At 45.6% G+C, this 14,855-nt stretch overlaps 1 protein-coding gene across 5 annotated transcripts in view; it reads left to right on the plus strand.

Annotated features, from left to right (window-relative positions):
• The window catches only part of MUSK (muscle associated receptor tyrosine kinase), a 55,444-nt gene that overhangs the window by 18,575 nt on the left and 22,014 nt on the right, over window positions 1-14,855 (plus strand). For 4 of the 5 annotated variants that reach the window (XM_005239287.3, XM_027789316.2, XM_055791059.1 and 1 more), the window contains exons 6-8: window positions 8,337-8,461; window positions 12,391-12,550; window positions 14,028-14,034. In XM_005239287.3, coding sequence (XP_005239344.3) covers window positions 8,337-8,461; window positions 12,391-12,550; window positions 14,028-14,034 — 292 coding nt within the window. Of the gene's footprint in view, window positions 1-8,315; window positions 8,462-12,390; window positions 12,551-14,027; window positions 14,035-14,855 lie in introns of all 5 variants that reach the window. The other variant, XM_055791058.1, reaches the window with a different exon arrangement.

Genomic DNA, 14,855 nt, shown 5'->3' on the forward strand with positions numbered 1-14,855 from the left:
CTGCTAGCACCGCTTTAAAAGAGATGAAAGGAAGTACTTTTCACATGGCATGTAATTAAATTTATGGCACTGCTGTTACCCATTGGTGGAGACCAGATGTCAGGATGCTGCAGGTCTTATCTCAGTTTTGGGTATCCCAGTGCCTCATGTACTTGCCTGCTCCATTCCTGAGAGTGGGAGGGCAAGACTTGGTGCAGCTGTGGAGGTTTCAGTACATGCAGGCACACTGGTAGCCTCGGCAGTGGTCATAATGGGTAGTGATCATAACTGGAACAAGAAAGAGTTGCTTTTTGACTCAGGAGATGGAAGTTCTTATTCAGTTTCACATGTGATAACGGGTAATGGCAGAGTTAAGCGATGTGTCTCCATACTGCGGAAAAGCCATAGCATGGGGAGGTTTAGAAGGGTCTTTCCTTCAAAGAAACCAAACACATATGTAAGACCAGTACTGACATGAAAAGAATTTCCTTGGGAAGTAATTTGAACATGTTATCCTCACTTGTCCTTGAATCTGGTGTTTGCTCTGTATATAGAAATGAACACTTGTACAGAACAGGTTTTATATAGTTACACAGGATATAAGCTATCTATTTACATTTTAGTCCTGGTTATTATAGCTTTGCATATTTGCAAGGTCTGCTTTTAGGATTCCAGAGACATGTATATGTGATGCAAATTCTTTCACAGCTGAGAAGTTACTGTGCTGGCTGGTGCATTTAACATTATATAAGTCCTTCTGCTGATGCAAATTGTCCTACCATCCATAAACCTTGGAGCTCACCCTAGAATAAGGTTACCTTGAAAAGCTATTGCCTTGCTAAGAAAAACTGGCTTTGATATTGATACCAGAGCATAGAATCTGAAGGCATATGGTTCAGGATGGAGATGATGTGGTTTCCTCCAGCACCCTTCCACACACATCTTTAGTTGTTCCTGCCATCTATCTCACAGCCTCAGGCTCTAGGTTGAGTGTCAATGTATTGCTATGCTGTCTGGCCTGTGCTGGATGAGGTGTTAGGACTACTGAAGCCCCAGATCTCACAAATCGCCTATCAGGAGACAGAAGAGCTTTGAGATTTTTGAGATTTTGTACAAAATACTCATGTTTCAAATGCACTGGGGAGGTTGTCCCTGAGGATTACCATGATAACCAGGTGAGGGGCAAGGGGATGATGAAGTACTGCTTACTTACAGTGCCCCTGCAGCTTGCTTTTCCAGGGCCCACACCTAACAGTGCTGTTCCTTAATAATACAGTGGTTGTATGCATTTCCTACTGCATTTTTACCATTTTTTCTTTTGATAATCTATATACACATGGTTCTCTGGCAATAAGCATCTTTGCATAGCGATTAAATAAAAACGGATAAGCAATTTCATAGAGATAAGTGGAAGTGTCTCGTATCAGCTTTTCCTGTGGCATTTTGCTCTTCTTTGTGATTACTTAGCAGGCTTGCAAAAAGATAAATATTGCAGTTTTGGTAAGAAATACTTAAAGATCAAAGTGAAACTGACCTTGCAGTTATCATGGGATTTAATTATTAACCCAGTGGTTTTGGAAGTGTGTGGGAGGGTGGCAGCATGCCTTGAGCAGTGGCAAAGGTACAATGTGAGCCATTCCCATGTGGAGGCGTGAGGTGAGCCATGCACAGTGCTGGTTGCTGTCACTGTGAGAGGAGTTACTGTCCATGCTTATGGAATAATTCGTTTGTTCTCTGAGCTGGGATTCAGTCCCGTTGTGTCAGCTGTGGAGACTATTCCTCCTTTGCTCAGCCCTGGCTCTTGGCATGCAATTAGCTGCTGCACACAGCTTGGCGTGGCTGTCTCTGTGACTGCTGATCCAAGAGCAAGATGTGTGGCCTGGTCTTAGCCCTGGTATTTCAAAAATTGTTGGGATTTTACACGGATTAATTTGAAATGTCAGAAAACACAAATGCTGTGGCTTTCTGTGTGTTCATAAATGTATTTGTCAGACCTCCCCTTATCTCTCACCAGTGGGAAGGAAATATAGCCCCTCTGCTTCTTACCTCTCCTGTCTGCCTGGTTTAGACTGGCAAGGAAGAGTGAATGGATATGAGATGAATGAATCTGAATGGGGATTTAAACGACTGGACATCTCACTGGCAAAGGACTGCGAACACGTTGGCAGAAGTTTGTGGTTCTTCAGAGCATATAGGTGGCAAGTGTAAGTGATTTTTTACGGATTAGTTAGCAAAGTCCAAGTCCAGAGAACTCCTCTCTAGAGAAGGAGTCATTTCAATCTGTTGTGCTTCAGATATGAAAGAGCTACGGGAACACTGGTGAACATAAACAAAAAAAAGGCAACATGTAACTTATCAATTCCCCCAGCAATGTAGACACATTGGTTCTCCACATGTCACCAGCTGTACCAGAGGAAAACGTCTTTTGCAGAAAGGTTTTGTCTTTACCAACCGTGTTTTGTAGCTTAACTGGAAAAACGTTTGGTGTAAGACCTGGCTGTAATCACCCAAAAGGCCATTTTTCATAATAAAATCAAAACAATTTAGGAAAGTGGAGCAGGCTGGGGTATCAGATCTGGCAGTGTGGACAGGCCAGGTCTAGTTCATGTGTTAGGCCAGGCTCAGACTGCTGTGGGAAGAGAGCGTGAACTCATCCTTGCCGGGCGGTTGCTAACACAAGATTAGCCTTTTCTCAGTCCGGACTCTTAGGTATGCTTTATGGTATGCCAGGGCTAGCAAGAAAGTCTGGGATGTGCATACACACAGATGTTGACAGGCTGGTTTAATTCAAGTACATTGGCAAGTGTTGCTCATGTGCTCGAAAGTCAGGGTTCACCAAAGGTAGTGGAGGCTCTGGATAAAAAAAACCCATGCCACACCCGAAAACCAGTGCTTGACTGGGCCCAGCGTGTCAAAGCTAGTGTTAGGGCTCATGAAACCCTGGCTAAAAGGGGCATCTTCCTGCACTGGGGCTGCATGATGGTTTCCTGTGATGTCTGGGTATCACTTTTTGCTTTCCACTTTGTCCCAGGCCACCCAAGCTGCTGCCTGGATGTGACAGCCCCAGTTCAGCTTGCTTTAACAAAAAAACCAGGCCTTACCCAGTCAAAGGGCAGGCATCTACCAGAACTGCAGGATCAGGCCCCAAGCCCTGGAAATGAAACAGAGCTCAGTCAAAGGCGACAGGAAAAATAGTCATCTGGAAAGAGTTAACCATTCAAAGCTAGGGGGAGGGGGGGTGAGGGATGCTTTAATCTTTTTATAGTATAAAAATTTTGTGACTGTATTAAAGCCCTACTGTTTGGACTGGATGATATTACCTAATTCTCAGAAACGAGAGCAGCTGGCCACAGTGCAGATACCTCCTAGCAAGCCCTGCAGTGCACATCACATCATTTAGCAGGGCTGTAAAAGAAATGACATTTATTATGGGGCTTAGGAGTGAAACAACGTGCTGGCTTGGCTTTCAGCTGGCTGAATTTCATTTCCAGCTCCTCTGTTTTCCACTTAAGATAAATGAAGCCCTCTTTGCCCACCCTTCTTAAATGCTTTTTGGCATGCATTTGAGTAAATCCTGTGCTGGGAGCCTGGGGGTCCTGATGTAAATGTTGTTAATCTTGTGGCTATATAGGTAAACAGGCAAAGGTCCTGGCAAAATCCACTTTCAGGAGGCTCTGGAAAAGGAGGGCAAGTAAGATAGGTGCAAAAAATCACCTGATTATTGGGAATTTTCACTCTGAGGCAAAATGAAAACAAAATGATGTCCTGAGCCCACCAAACAATGTGGATTTTGCAAGTATTTATTGCCATTTCCTTCTTCCTGCCTTTCCCTGCATTCTCACCTGCTTCTCCCTGCCAGTTGCTTAGGTCGGTGCAATCAGGGTTGCCATTTCTTCCTCACCTTTGCCTCTCTTCTTCCTTTGTGTATTTTCATAGAATTATCACAGAATCACAGAACGGTTTGAGTTGGAAGGGACCTGAAAGATCACCTAGTTCCAACCCCTTGCCATGGGCAGGGACACCTTCCACTAGACCAGGTTGCTCAGAGCCCCATCCAGCCTGGCCTTGAACACTGCTGGGGATGGGGCATCCACAGCTGCTCTGGGCAGCCTGCGCCAGTGCCTCACCACTCACAGGAAAGAATGTCTTCCTAACACCTAATCCAAATCTACCCTCTTTCATCTTAAAACCATCCCGCTCTCTCCTATCACTACAAGACCTTGTAAAAAGTCCCTCTCCAGCTTTCTTGTAGGCCCCCTTTACGCGCTGGAAGGCTGCTATAGGATTTTCTCGGAGCCTTCTCTTCTTCATGTCGAAAAACCCCAACTCTCAGCCTGTGTTCGTAGGAGAGGTCCAGCTCCCTGATCATCTTCATGGCCCTCCTCTGGACTCCCTCCAACAGGTCCATGCCCTTCTTATGCTGGCGTCCCCAGAGCTGGACACAGAACTCTAGATGGGGTCTCACGAGAGCAGAGTAGAAGGGGAGAATCACCTCCCTTGACCTGCTGGCCATGCTGCTTGTGATGCAGCCCAGGATTTGGTTGGCTTTCTGGGCTGCAAGCACACATTGTCAGGTCATGTTGAGCTTGTCCGTCAGCACCGCCAGGTCCTTCTCCTCAGGGCTGCTCTCAATCCATTCTCTGCCCAGCCTGTATTGATACTGAGGGTTGCCCCAACCCAGGTGGAGGACTTTGCACTTGGCATTGTTAAACTTCAGGAGGTTATCATGGGTCCACTTGTCAAGCCTGTCAAAGTCCTTCTGGATAGCATCCCTTCTTTCCAGTGTGTTCACTGTACCACTCAGCTTGGTGTCACTGGCAAACTTGGCTGAGGAGGCATTCAATCCCACTGTCCATGTTGCCGACAAAGAAATTGAACAGCACCAGTCCCAGTTCGGACCCCTTAGGAACACCACTCACCACCTGTCTCCACTTGAACATTGAGCTGTTGACTGCAACTCCCTGAGTGCGACCATCCAGCCAATTCCTTATCCACTGAGTGGTTCATCCCTCAAATCCATGTCTCTCTGGTTTAAAGACAAGAATGTCATGCAGGACTGTGTCAAAAGCTTTGCATGAGTCAAGGTAGATGGCATCAGTTGCTCTTCCCTCATCTGCCAAAGATGCAACCCCATCCTAGAAAGCTACCAGATACGGGTGGGGTGGGGTGGGGGGGTGGGGAAATGTCACAGTTTTGTGCGTTGGGTTCCTCCATTTAGCTACAGGACTGACTTCCTTGCTGATCCAGTTGCCAAAATGGAACTTGAGCTCATCCTGCTGGTCTTGCCCCACTTTGCACAGGTGGAAGATGACACTGGCTACTCTCACACAACCTGTCTTGGCTTTCCTGCAGCACCCAAGTTTGCTGGCAACGGCGGCGTGTTGATCATCCACTTATAGATGATGTAGATGATGGGGATGAGAAATAGCTTACGTTATTTTATTTGATGCTGTTTCCCAAAGTGATGAAAAGCCCTTTGGAAAATGTGTCCCTGGGTGTGCCATTAAGTGGCACTACAAAGCCTGTTGGGATCTGAGAAGTCCCAGGGAATTTCTTACTCAAAAATAAAAGAATGTAACACCACCACCCCCCCCCCCCCAGGTTATTCAATTCACAGCATCTAAGCTAAGTACTTAAGTTAAATAGCTAAACTTTCAGTAAAACACTTTTAAAAAGCATGCAAATGTGAGTACTTGAAATTAACATTTATTAACAAGTATTAAATCTGTAACTTCAGTTTTGAAACTCCTGGAAATGTATGTCGTGGCACTGGGGGTGGTAGGATCTTCCATTCTTCCACACTTAGGAAATCAGCTTATTTCTTTGTAGGCCCGCTTTTATTTAGCTGTCCCTCCTTGTGCTAGATAATACACCTGCAATACTTTCCACAAGAAACATGTGAATGCTTAGCAGCCATCAATAGATTTTTTTATCCTTGTATTTGGTGTTTTATGCTTGAATGGCCTGACCCTTTGCCTTCCCTATGCTGGCAGGCAAGCACTCACACCACCAGTGTGCTGGGGTACCAAAGCAAGTGATCAACAATGGTAGGAGGAGCTTGGGGAGCGGGATGTATTTTTCTGGCCTTCCCACAGGCACTGCACATGAGCTGGACCAGCTGCTGCTCTCAATGTGGCTTTGCTCCCTGCTTGGGCAACTGCCATAATTTTCAAAGTGTCCTTTTTTCCCTCCTAGCTGAATGATTGTTGCAGATTTTGGGAGAGCAGGCAGTACAGAGGAAGACATACATGCCTGAGTCTAGCACTGGCTAACGGGGTGCTGTTAATTCATCACTTTTATATTAATTAAGTTGGGCAGGATCTCAGCAGCAGAATCATCAGGTGGGCAGTGCCCTCACAGCACACTGAGAAACCAACAGCAGCATGAGAAAAGCACTAAGAGCTGAATTCCAGTTCTGGGAGCTAACGTGCTGCCTTCAGCAGGAGACATGGGCATGTAACTGCTGCCACAGGACTGGCCCAGAGGTTTGGGATTTCCCTGAATTAAGTATAAAAGTAATTATGAGCTTGGCCCGAGGCATTCGGGGCTGAATTCATAACCATCTGGTGTTAGTGGCCTGAAGTTTCATTTTGGTTATTATTCATCAGAAAAGTCCCTGGCTAGCAACTGCAGCTTTCCTCATTAGTGGTGTATCTTCATACCTGCTGCCTTGCTGAGGGGTAGGGGGGATGCAGCAGCCCTGACACTGCTCTGCTTTGACTTTAAGCAAGTGGCACCAAACATTGACAATGAGGGACTGCTTGGAGACTGTAGAGGAACTAAGAAGCTGAATGTAATATATATGCTCCTGCCCTTTTCACTTAGCTATCATGAAATTTAATCTTCCTAAAAACCCCTGCCCAAAAGTCTATTGAATAGCTGTGCTTCTAAGAGAAAAACGTTTTTACACTGAAATGTAGTCTTAGTGTCACCTGTCCATGAGCAGAAGCTGGATTTAGGCTCAACACCTTCTCAGGCCAGGACTGGGTGGAAGGACTATGTGGAAAGCATGTACTTTTTTATTTTTTTATTCCAACTGAACTGTTGCAGATGAAGCCTTCCCATCCAAATGGCAGGGACAGATGTTCAGTTTCTGAAGGGTCACTGTGTTGATCTTCTAATTGTTTTGCGTTGGAGGTCTCCATCTGGAAGCAACCAGTGGCCAGTGCCAAGAGGTGCATTGGGCAGAGACACAGAAGACTGTGACATGGTCAGATATGTTGGTAAGAGTAGCCATACAGATAGGAAAAGTGGCAAACAAGGCATCAGGCTTGTCTGAGAACTCCAAGAGAAACTCCCCTGCTTACTAAAATTTCTGATGGAGACTTTTCATCATTGTTGTGCAGCCCAGAAGGAGAGGGCAAGCCTTACTCACTAAGCATAAGAAACTGGAATAAGAAATGGCACAGAACTATTCAGCCTGCTTCTGCACAGAGATTCAGGCATCTCAATTAAAAATTTTTGGTCCAAACTACAATGTTCCATATGGGAAATGTCTTTCTTCTCTGCTTTCCCCTATGTGGTCCAAGTACAGCAGATGAAATACAGCTTGTGAAGGCCATCAGAGTTGTGTTTCTGGATAGAAATAAGTTTTCAGAAAAAAATTTCAGTTCTTCTTTTCACACACACACACAAAATAAATAAAAAAAGTCTTGGGGCAGGGAGGCACTTGCTTATCTTCAAACTGCCCAGTAACTGTATTACCACAAAAGAAGCAAGTGCAGTAGAGATGAAAAGTCCCTTTAAAACCTGCTTTCCCCCACAACCTCATCTTCCTGAAATCTTTGCCAGGCATTCCGCCATATGTTAGACTCTCACCTCTTAGGGCAGGCTGTCATGATATGGAAAATACTGGGGTTTGAGACGCTCCATGGTAAGTTCTAATCACTGTGATCACACTAGAGGATGTGATCTGACCCTTAACCTTCATGGTATGTGACTGTGCTGATGGTCCTTCTTGATGGTTTTGAACAAGCTTTGCATGAAGACACCTTTGGCAGGGCAGCATGGTAACTTGCTGTGTATTTGCTGTAAGCTATCCCATTTGCACACTACCAACGAATTTGCCCTTGGTTCTTTGCACATTACCTCCTCTGAGACATCAAACTCAGGTGATGTAGAAATTTCCAGAGGTAAAATTTTGGTCTGTAAGGTGCGGAACATAATCACACTGATCACCTTTCTTTTCCTTGTCCCTCTCCCAAGACTGTTGCTCCCTGGGAAGCCTGTGCTACACTCTGTTCTTATTCATAGGGCTATGGCTTATTTCAAGACCTGTTAGGGAGGGAGCATCCCCATGCCTCCCCAGCCTCAGTATTACATTGATGTTCAGCTAGCACCTTTGTCTTCTCCTGCAGTTTTTGCCAGAATCCTGAATGCTCCCGAATCCCAAAATATCACCTTTGGGTCTGTGGTGACATTGCGGTGCACAGCGACCGGCCTTCCAGTTCCCACCATCACCTGGCTGGAAAACGGGAAAGCTGTAAGTACCTCTTTTTTCATTCTTTTGGCCCCAGAGGGCTGTTAGCATCTGGAAGCTCAGCCCAGGGATTAAAATATGGGCTGCCAACCAGCACCCATGGTTTCTATTCCTGTCTTAGTGCTCTGCTGTGTGATCAGGTTCCTTCTGCCCCACCTCCCTGCTGCAGTATTGTCCTCTGCAAAACACTCTCCCCCCTTCTCCCAGGTGTTGCATGGGTTCATTTGTTAGGGTCTGGAAAGCCTGAGATGAAGGGTGCTTTAGATGTGTACAACTTTCCTCTGAGCCAGGATTTCTAGGGCTTCATCACAGGTTTAGGTATTTCTGCAACCACTTTTCCTCTACCTTTTCCTAATGTGTTAGCAATAACATGGCAAAATTGCTTATTTGACAAAATAAACCAAACTGAGGTAGTTAGGTAGAGCATACTGTCTTGAGGCAAAATACCTGTGGGACAGCATATATACACAGTATATTTGCAGATGAATAGATCTGAATTTTTCTAGACTGACCTAAGTGATGCACTGAAGTATGTCACCAATTTATTTCTGGCTAGAAGCATGTCCTCAGGAAAGGCATACCCTCTCCAGTGGCAGGCACCAAGAGATGCAAGTAAACTGCTTCTCACAGGAAATTGTTCCATGGTCTAATTATCTCCACCATTTAAAATAGGTGCCTGCTTTAAATTCATCTGGTTTTCATGTCTCGGTATAGGCAATAGCAATACCTTATTTTCAGCTGAACTGAGCTTGACATCTGATATTGCCTCCCTGGGAGCAAGCTGTGCACCACAGTCATAGCAGCTCTGCAAGGGTTTCCTCTAGCATTCATTCAGTTATGGTGGACATATATACTCTCTGCATGGATATATATGGGCATCTATATACTCCATATATATACCTCATATATGGGGCATATATATGGACATATATATACTCTCTGTGGTCTTTCAAAAGCTTTTTTAAGGATATGAGCCCCAGGGAGTGATGCTGTGGAGACAGGTGGAGCAGCTGCTGTTTGCAGGCCAGCAATCTGCCTCTGCTCTTTCTCGCTGAACCTGTCACCGTCAAATCCTTCTGGTTACTGGCTGACCATAGCCATTCCTGTGGACTTGCTTGTCCAACAGGACCAATAAATGCTCTTGCTCAAGCTTCAGGAGGCTACCTCCGTCCTGGTCTGTATCCCCTCTTCCCATGTATTAAGATACGTTATTAAGGAGCCTGGACTACTCTGCAGGCTGTCTTGCCTTCCTTATCTCCTCTAAATCTGATTGTGTCCTCCAGTCTCATTAGGGCTGATTTTCTATATTCCCTCAAGGTTGCCAGGCAGAACAGCAAATGGATCAGATCTGCCTCTGCAGAGCCCTGTGAGTCCTTGGTAGTTTCTGGTGATAATTATTCTGAGACAATTGCAGGTGCTTATTGAAGACTTCTTCCCCATTGAGGAATGTTCTGGTCTGGGATCCCTGGCAATGGCAGAGTATTTCTGGAGCACAGACCTCTACTCTGCCAAGACACTCTGGTGTGTCACTCCCACACAGAGCTGTCTGTGAGACAATGCTTAGCCCCCTCAGGGCCATCTGCTCTGCCCACTCTTGTCTGCAAGGCAAAGCCCAGTCCCAGGAGAGTGGTGCTTTAGACTGCCTCATTTTAAATATGGCAAGGAGATCTTAAAGAAAGCCTGTCTCTGGGAAAGTCAGGCCAAGAAGTGGGTGGACTGGAGCACGTGCATTTGAGGGCTGGCTCACAAGCAAGCAATGGTGAGTCATTAGAAGATGCAATATGACTGTGGCCATACAGTCTCTGAACACCAGCTTGTAGTTGTCCTGAGGTCTAAAGAGTAGGAACCTACTGAAGGTTGTTGAGCTGCCTTTGAAGAGGAGGATGGAAACTCCTCTGCTCAGCAGCTGCCTTGCCTACCTAAACAGAAACACAATTCCTTTTCCTCCTGCTATGCACCACTGGGTATCATGGACCTTAAACTGTAGTTTTCCACACCACAAAGAGTAATTGATCCAGGTGTGAAGATATGAAAAGATCTCTGCTTCAGTGATGGCTGAGGCAATGTTTTAAAGGCTAAAAAAAAAGACCGGTTGGAAACAAAATCTCAGGGAACATATTTGAAAAGGGAAGGGAATCAATTAACAGAAGAAAACAGCCTGAGGTTCCCAATAGAGAAAACAACAGCTGGCCAGTGTGGAACTTCGAGGCACAACTACGTGACACTCACCTGAGATTGCCCACAGTGCATGCGAGCACACATACTGCTTGTACTGCTTGCAGTTACCTGAGCACCCTTTTCCTCCCATGGCAAAGGCCAGGATGAGCAATCCTAGCTCTCTGTGCTCGTCAGACACAAGTCTAGTTCTGCTGGGAGTGGAGCTAGGAGGATGGGATATGCCCCAGGCCTGAGACTAGGGAGTGAGAGAAGATTGGATCAGTGCAAGTGGCTTGAGGTCAGCAGCCACTTCTCCTGGGTGGTTACTGAGAGGCAGGGGCAGCCTGTAAAGAAATTCCTCCTTTCCACTAGGAAGATCCCAGAAATGTCTTTGTGCTGAGGAGCTTAGTTTCTGAGGAGAAAAACATTCTAAAAATCAATCTGACCAACACTGTATTAAAAGAGAAAGTTGTGAAAAAAGCCTCCTGAGCTCCCATCCACCTGAACTGACTTCACAGCATAAGGCCAAAAAATATCTCTGGTCCCTGCATTTGCAAAGTGACTGGCATACCACCCATCCCTGATACAATATTTACAAACTGTGTTGGTCTAGTTATTCAGTGATTTCGTCCCATGCATGTTCCCTCACCACAACTCTAAGTTGAGCTTGAGTGAGGCAAAACAAGTATATTATTTTCAGCATTTTCTTTTCAGAGAAAAACCAATCTGCTTAATAAAGTCATGATACAGCACTGATGCTTCCCTTCTTGATTCAATGATTACTGTTAATACTTTGGGAACAGACACAGAACCCATTGAAATAACGTTTCTACTAATCTCCAGGGAAGTCAGATAGATCCCTCCAACCTCTCAGATAGATGCATAGGTAAAATGTTTTGCTGGGACTGATCCAGGGAGACAACTCTCACTGTCCTTAGGGCCACACTGGTGGGACCCACTGGCAACCACATCTTGCTTGGATTACACTTGATGATTCCTGCCAGTATGAAGCATAGAGCAGACAATGCTGCTCCTTCCCACTGCCTTTGCCAAGGTAGATTCTTGCTGGACCTCTTACTTTAATGAATTCCATATAAGCAGGAAAGATTTGAGGATAAAATCAAGACCAATTGGCCAAAATTAGCAGGCTCCAAGCTCATTTACCTGGAAATTTCTGATCTGGGAAAAGAGCTGGCCAAAATCACCACAGCTACAGCCCTTTCCGTATTTCCAGGTGTGAGATAAGAAAATCTACGAGATTTCTGCCAAAGTGTTGGAGTCACAGCACTTGCTTTGCTCATGACTGCTTTGGAAGTGTGGCAGTGGTTATATTAATCCAGAATCAACAACTTCCCAACTATTTATTTTCTCCGTCTGTAACTCCAGGATCTACAAAGCCACCTGATGCGTTTCCTTGCTAAGGCATGAACAGGCAAAAAGTCTACTAGTAGAGGTCCTGGAGTAATTAGCCAACTCAATGACATGAGCAAAGCTGAGACTGAAGCCCTCTGGAACAGAAAATTAATTGCAAAAGTATTGCTGAAATGTGAAATACGAGAGGTCTTTAACATTTGTTTTTGTCTGCAAAGTCAGCTGCTATGAAAGCACCAAAATAACACCAGCACCTTTAGTTCTCTGCCACTTCTACCTACTTGCTACATCTTCCTCTGCCAGTTTAAATGTTTGAGGCTGATGCTTTTAGATTTTTCCTTTTGTTTGTCGGTTTGTTTGCCTTTTTTGGAAATAGCACTCCATTGGACTTTTTGCTGTCTTAGGTTTCTGCAGGGTCTATAGTCGAAAGTGTCAAGGACAGAGTGGTTGACTCCAGACTGCAGGTGTATGTCACCCGACCTGGCCTATTCACTTGTCTTGCCATGAACAAACACAGCAAAACTTTTGGAGCTGCAAAAGCTGCAGCAACCATCAGCATTTCAGGTATGCTGGGAAAGAAGGGGTCATTAATTTTTTACCCTTGCAATTGCAGTTCTAGCTTCCCTGTGGTGGGAGAGGGAAGGGGTATTAAGTACTCTACAGGAGGAGGGAAAACCTTGGAGACCTGACATTGTGCAGGGGGCTAAATTTGAGTAGAAGTGTACCCTCCACCAGGCTATTTCCTCATATATTCTTGCAATTCGGAGACTGGCACAACTGTCACTTCCTGAATGTTTGATGCCATCTTGTACTTTGTGTCCCAGAAGCACACTTGGTAAGTTCATCCATACAGAGGAAGTTGTGGCCATGACCCAGTGCTGGTATCACCTAACAGCAAGGTGAAAATAGCTTTTGTGAGCAGTTTGGCTTCTCTGGGTGTTCATCCAGAAAGCAGAGAGGTTGTTGTAAGAGCAGTAGCCCGCCGTGCCTGGGGTAACCTCTGCTCCCAGGGACATCTCCAAATGGGGAAAGGATGGTCCAAAAGAGGAGAAATACCAATGGCCTAAGCTAGCTGACAGCATTTGTCACACCAAGAGAAAGGTGTGGGTGCTTAGTTAGAGGAAAGAGGAATCATCTGGGACTCCAGACATAAGGTGATACTGCTATTAAGCAGGCACCCACCTGCCCCTCTCTCTGTGCCTCAGCTTCTGTTGGGAAAATAACCATGCCCTTTCTTACACTGGGCATTGAAACCTAGCAGCAAGCTCTGCCCTCTAAAAGACTCAGCACCTGGTACTGTATTTTACATCCTCACTTCTGCTTTTAGCCCAGGCAAGGCTCTGCCCCATGAAACAGAGGTACAGGTGCAGTAGGGAGGGCAGATGCTTTAGGCTGGTGGGAAAAGGTGCATTGCTCCCTTCTAGGCTGTGTGTGCTCAGCAAGAGGGCAGCAGCTCCCCAGACCCGAGCAGGAGCCTGCCTTGGCCTCATCCCAGCTCCCAAGGGTCCCAGGGCAGAGGTGTCCTCGTCCCTGGCTAATGTTCAGCACTTCCTCCCCATGCCAGCACAGCCCAACTCCCCACAGCACTGCAAGTGGGGGGCATGGCCATCTGCCTGTGCTGATCCTCCACCCCTGGTTTCTCCCATCTGCTGCCTGCAGTAATTGGTGCATGGGTAACTTAAATAGAGGATGCTATTTGCTAGTTATGTAGGATCCAAAGGATATGGGTAAAAGTGTTTGGGGTGCAATGGTCCACCTCAGCAAGAACTGCATCCAACAGTCCACTTCCTCCTCCTCATTTCATTTCCCCATACATCATCCTGTGCTGCTCAACTCTTCTTCCCCACAAGAAGGTGCAAAATTAAGGACAGAATTAATACTGCATCCTTTTCAGACAGCTTACAGGTCTCACACAGATTTCCTAGCATGACAATCTTAACACCCCATATCTCAGAGGGGGCAGTGAAGTGTTACTAATGTCTTTTTCATTTCTTTTTTCTCCTGGTTCATCACAATTCCTGTTTCTGGTGCCTGTCAGCAGAGTGGAGGTAAGAATGACTTTCTGTGGCTGCCTTAGAGTTTTCTCTGGGCCAGGGAGAAGAAGAATGATGAACAAAGGAGATTTGGTTAACTGGGCTTATATGAAGGGAGTGGGTTTCTGGGTGCTAGGCATGCAGATGACGTTCAACTTTATACAGGCGTGATTGGAGACTGGGCCCAGATAGATAAGGATGCCTCTGTATAAAGCAAGCAGTGGATTGCACAGGAGTAAGGGTGTTTAAAACATGGTAGTCAGCAGAATGTTCTGGAATAAATTCTGTTCACAGTTACACATCTGCAACTGCACTGACCTTATAAATTTACAGGTAAAAGTTTAACTGCAAGTTAAATAATAATAAATATATTTTGGTTAGGTGATCACCAGGTTTGGGCAAGAGAAGTTTAGATATCGGTTCCAAGCAGAGTTATGGATGGCTAAAGCCACACATGCAGTTGTGATGTGATGTAATCATACATGCAGTCTTGCTTGGTATTTTTTGGAATACTGAACAGTTTGGTTGGCTTTTTCTTTTAGAGTTCTAGCGTATTTCTACATGCTGCACTAGCAGCTGAGTCTGGAAGGAAAATGAGAGGATTAACCTGTAAGGAGGGCTGCGAGCTACTGGCCTTCAAAGAGCAGAGCCTGAGAAAGTCTGAGCAAATGACTTTGCCACTCTGCTGACACAGGTTCCCTGCAAAGGCCCTTGCCTCCCTCACAGGGGATTGCAAGATTGATTCAGGAAGTCTGTAAGTGATTTAGTGACTAGCCGATAACGATGGTAGACTTATGCCTTACACCTGCACTTGTAGGTGTGACAGGCGTGGGAAC

The sequence above is a fragment of the Falco peregrinus genome, chromosome Z (assembly GCF_023634155.1).
Source record: "Falco peregrinus isolate bFalPer1 chromosome Z, bFalPer1.pri, whole genome shotgun sequence".
NCBI lineage: Eukaryota > Metazoa > Chordata > Aves > Falconiformes > Falconidae > Falco > Falco peregrinus.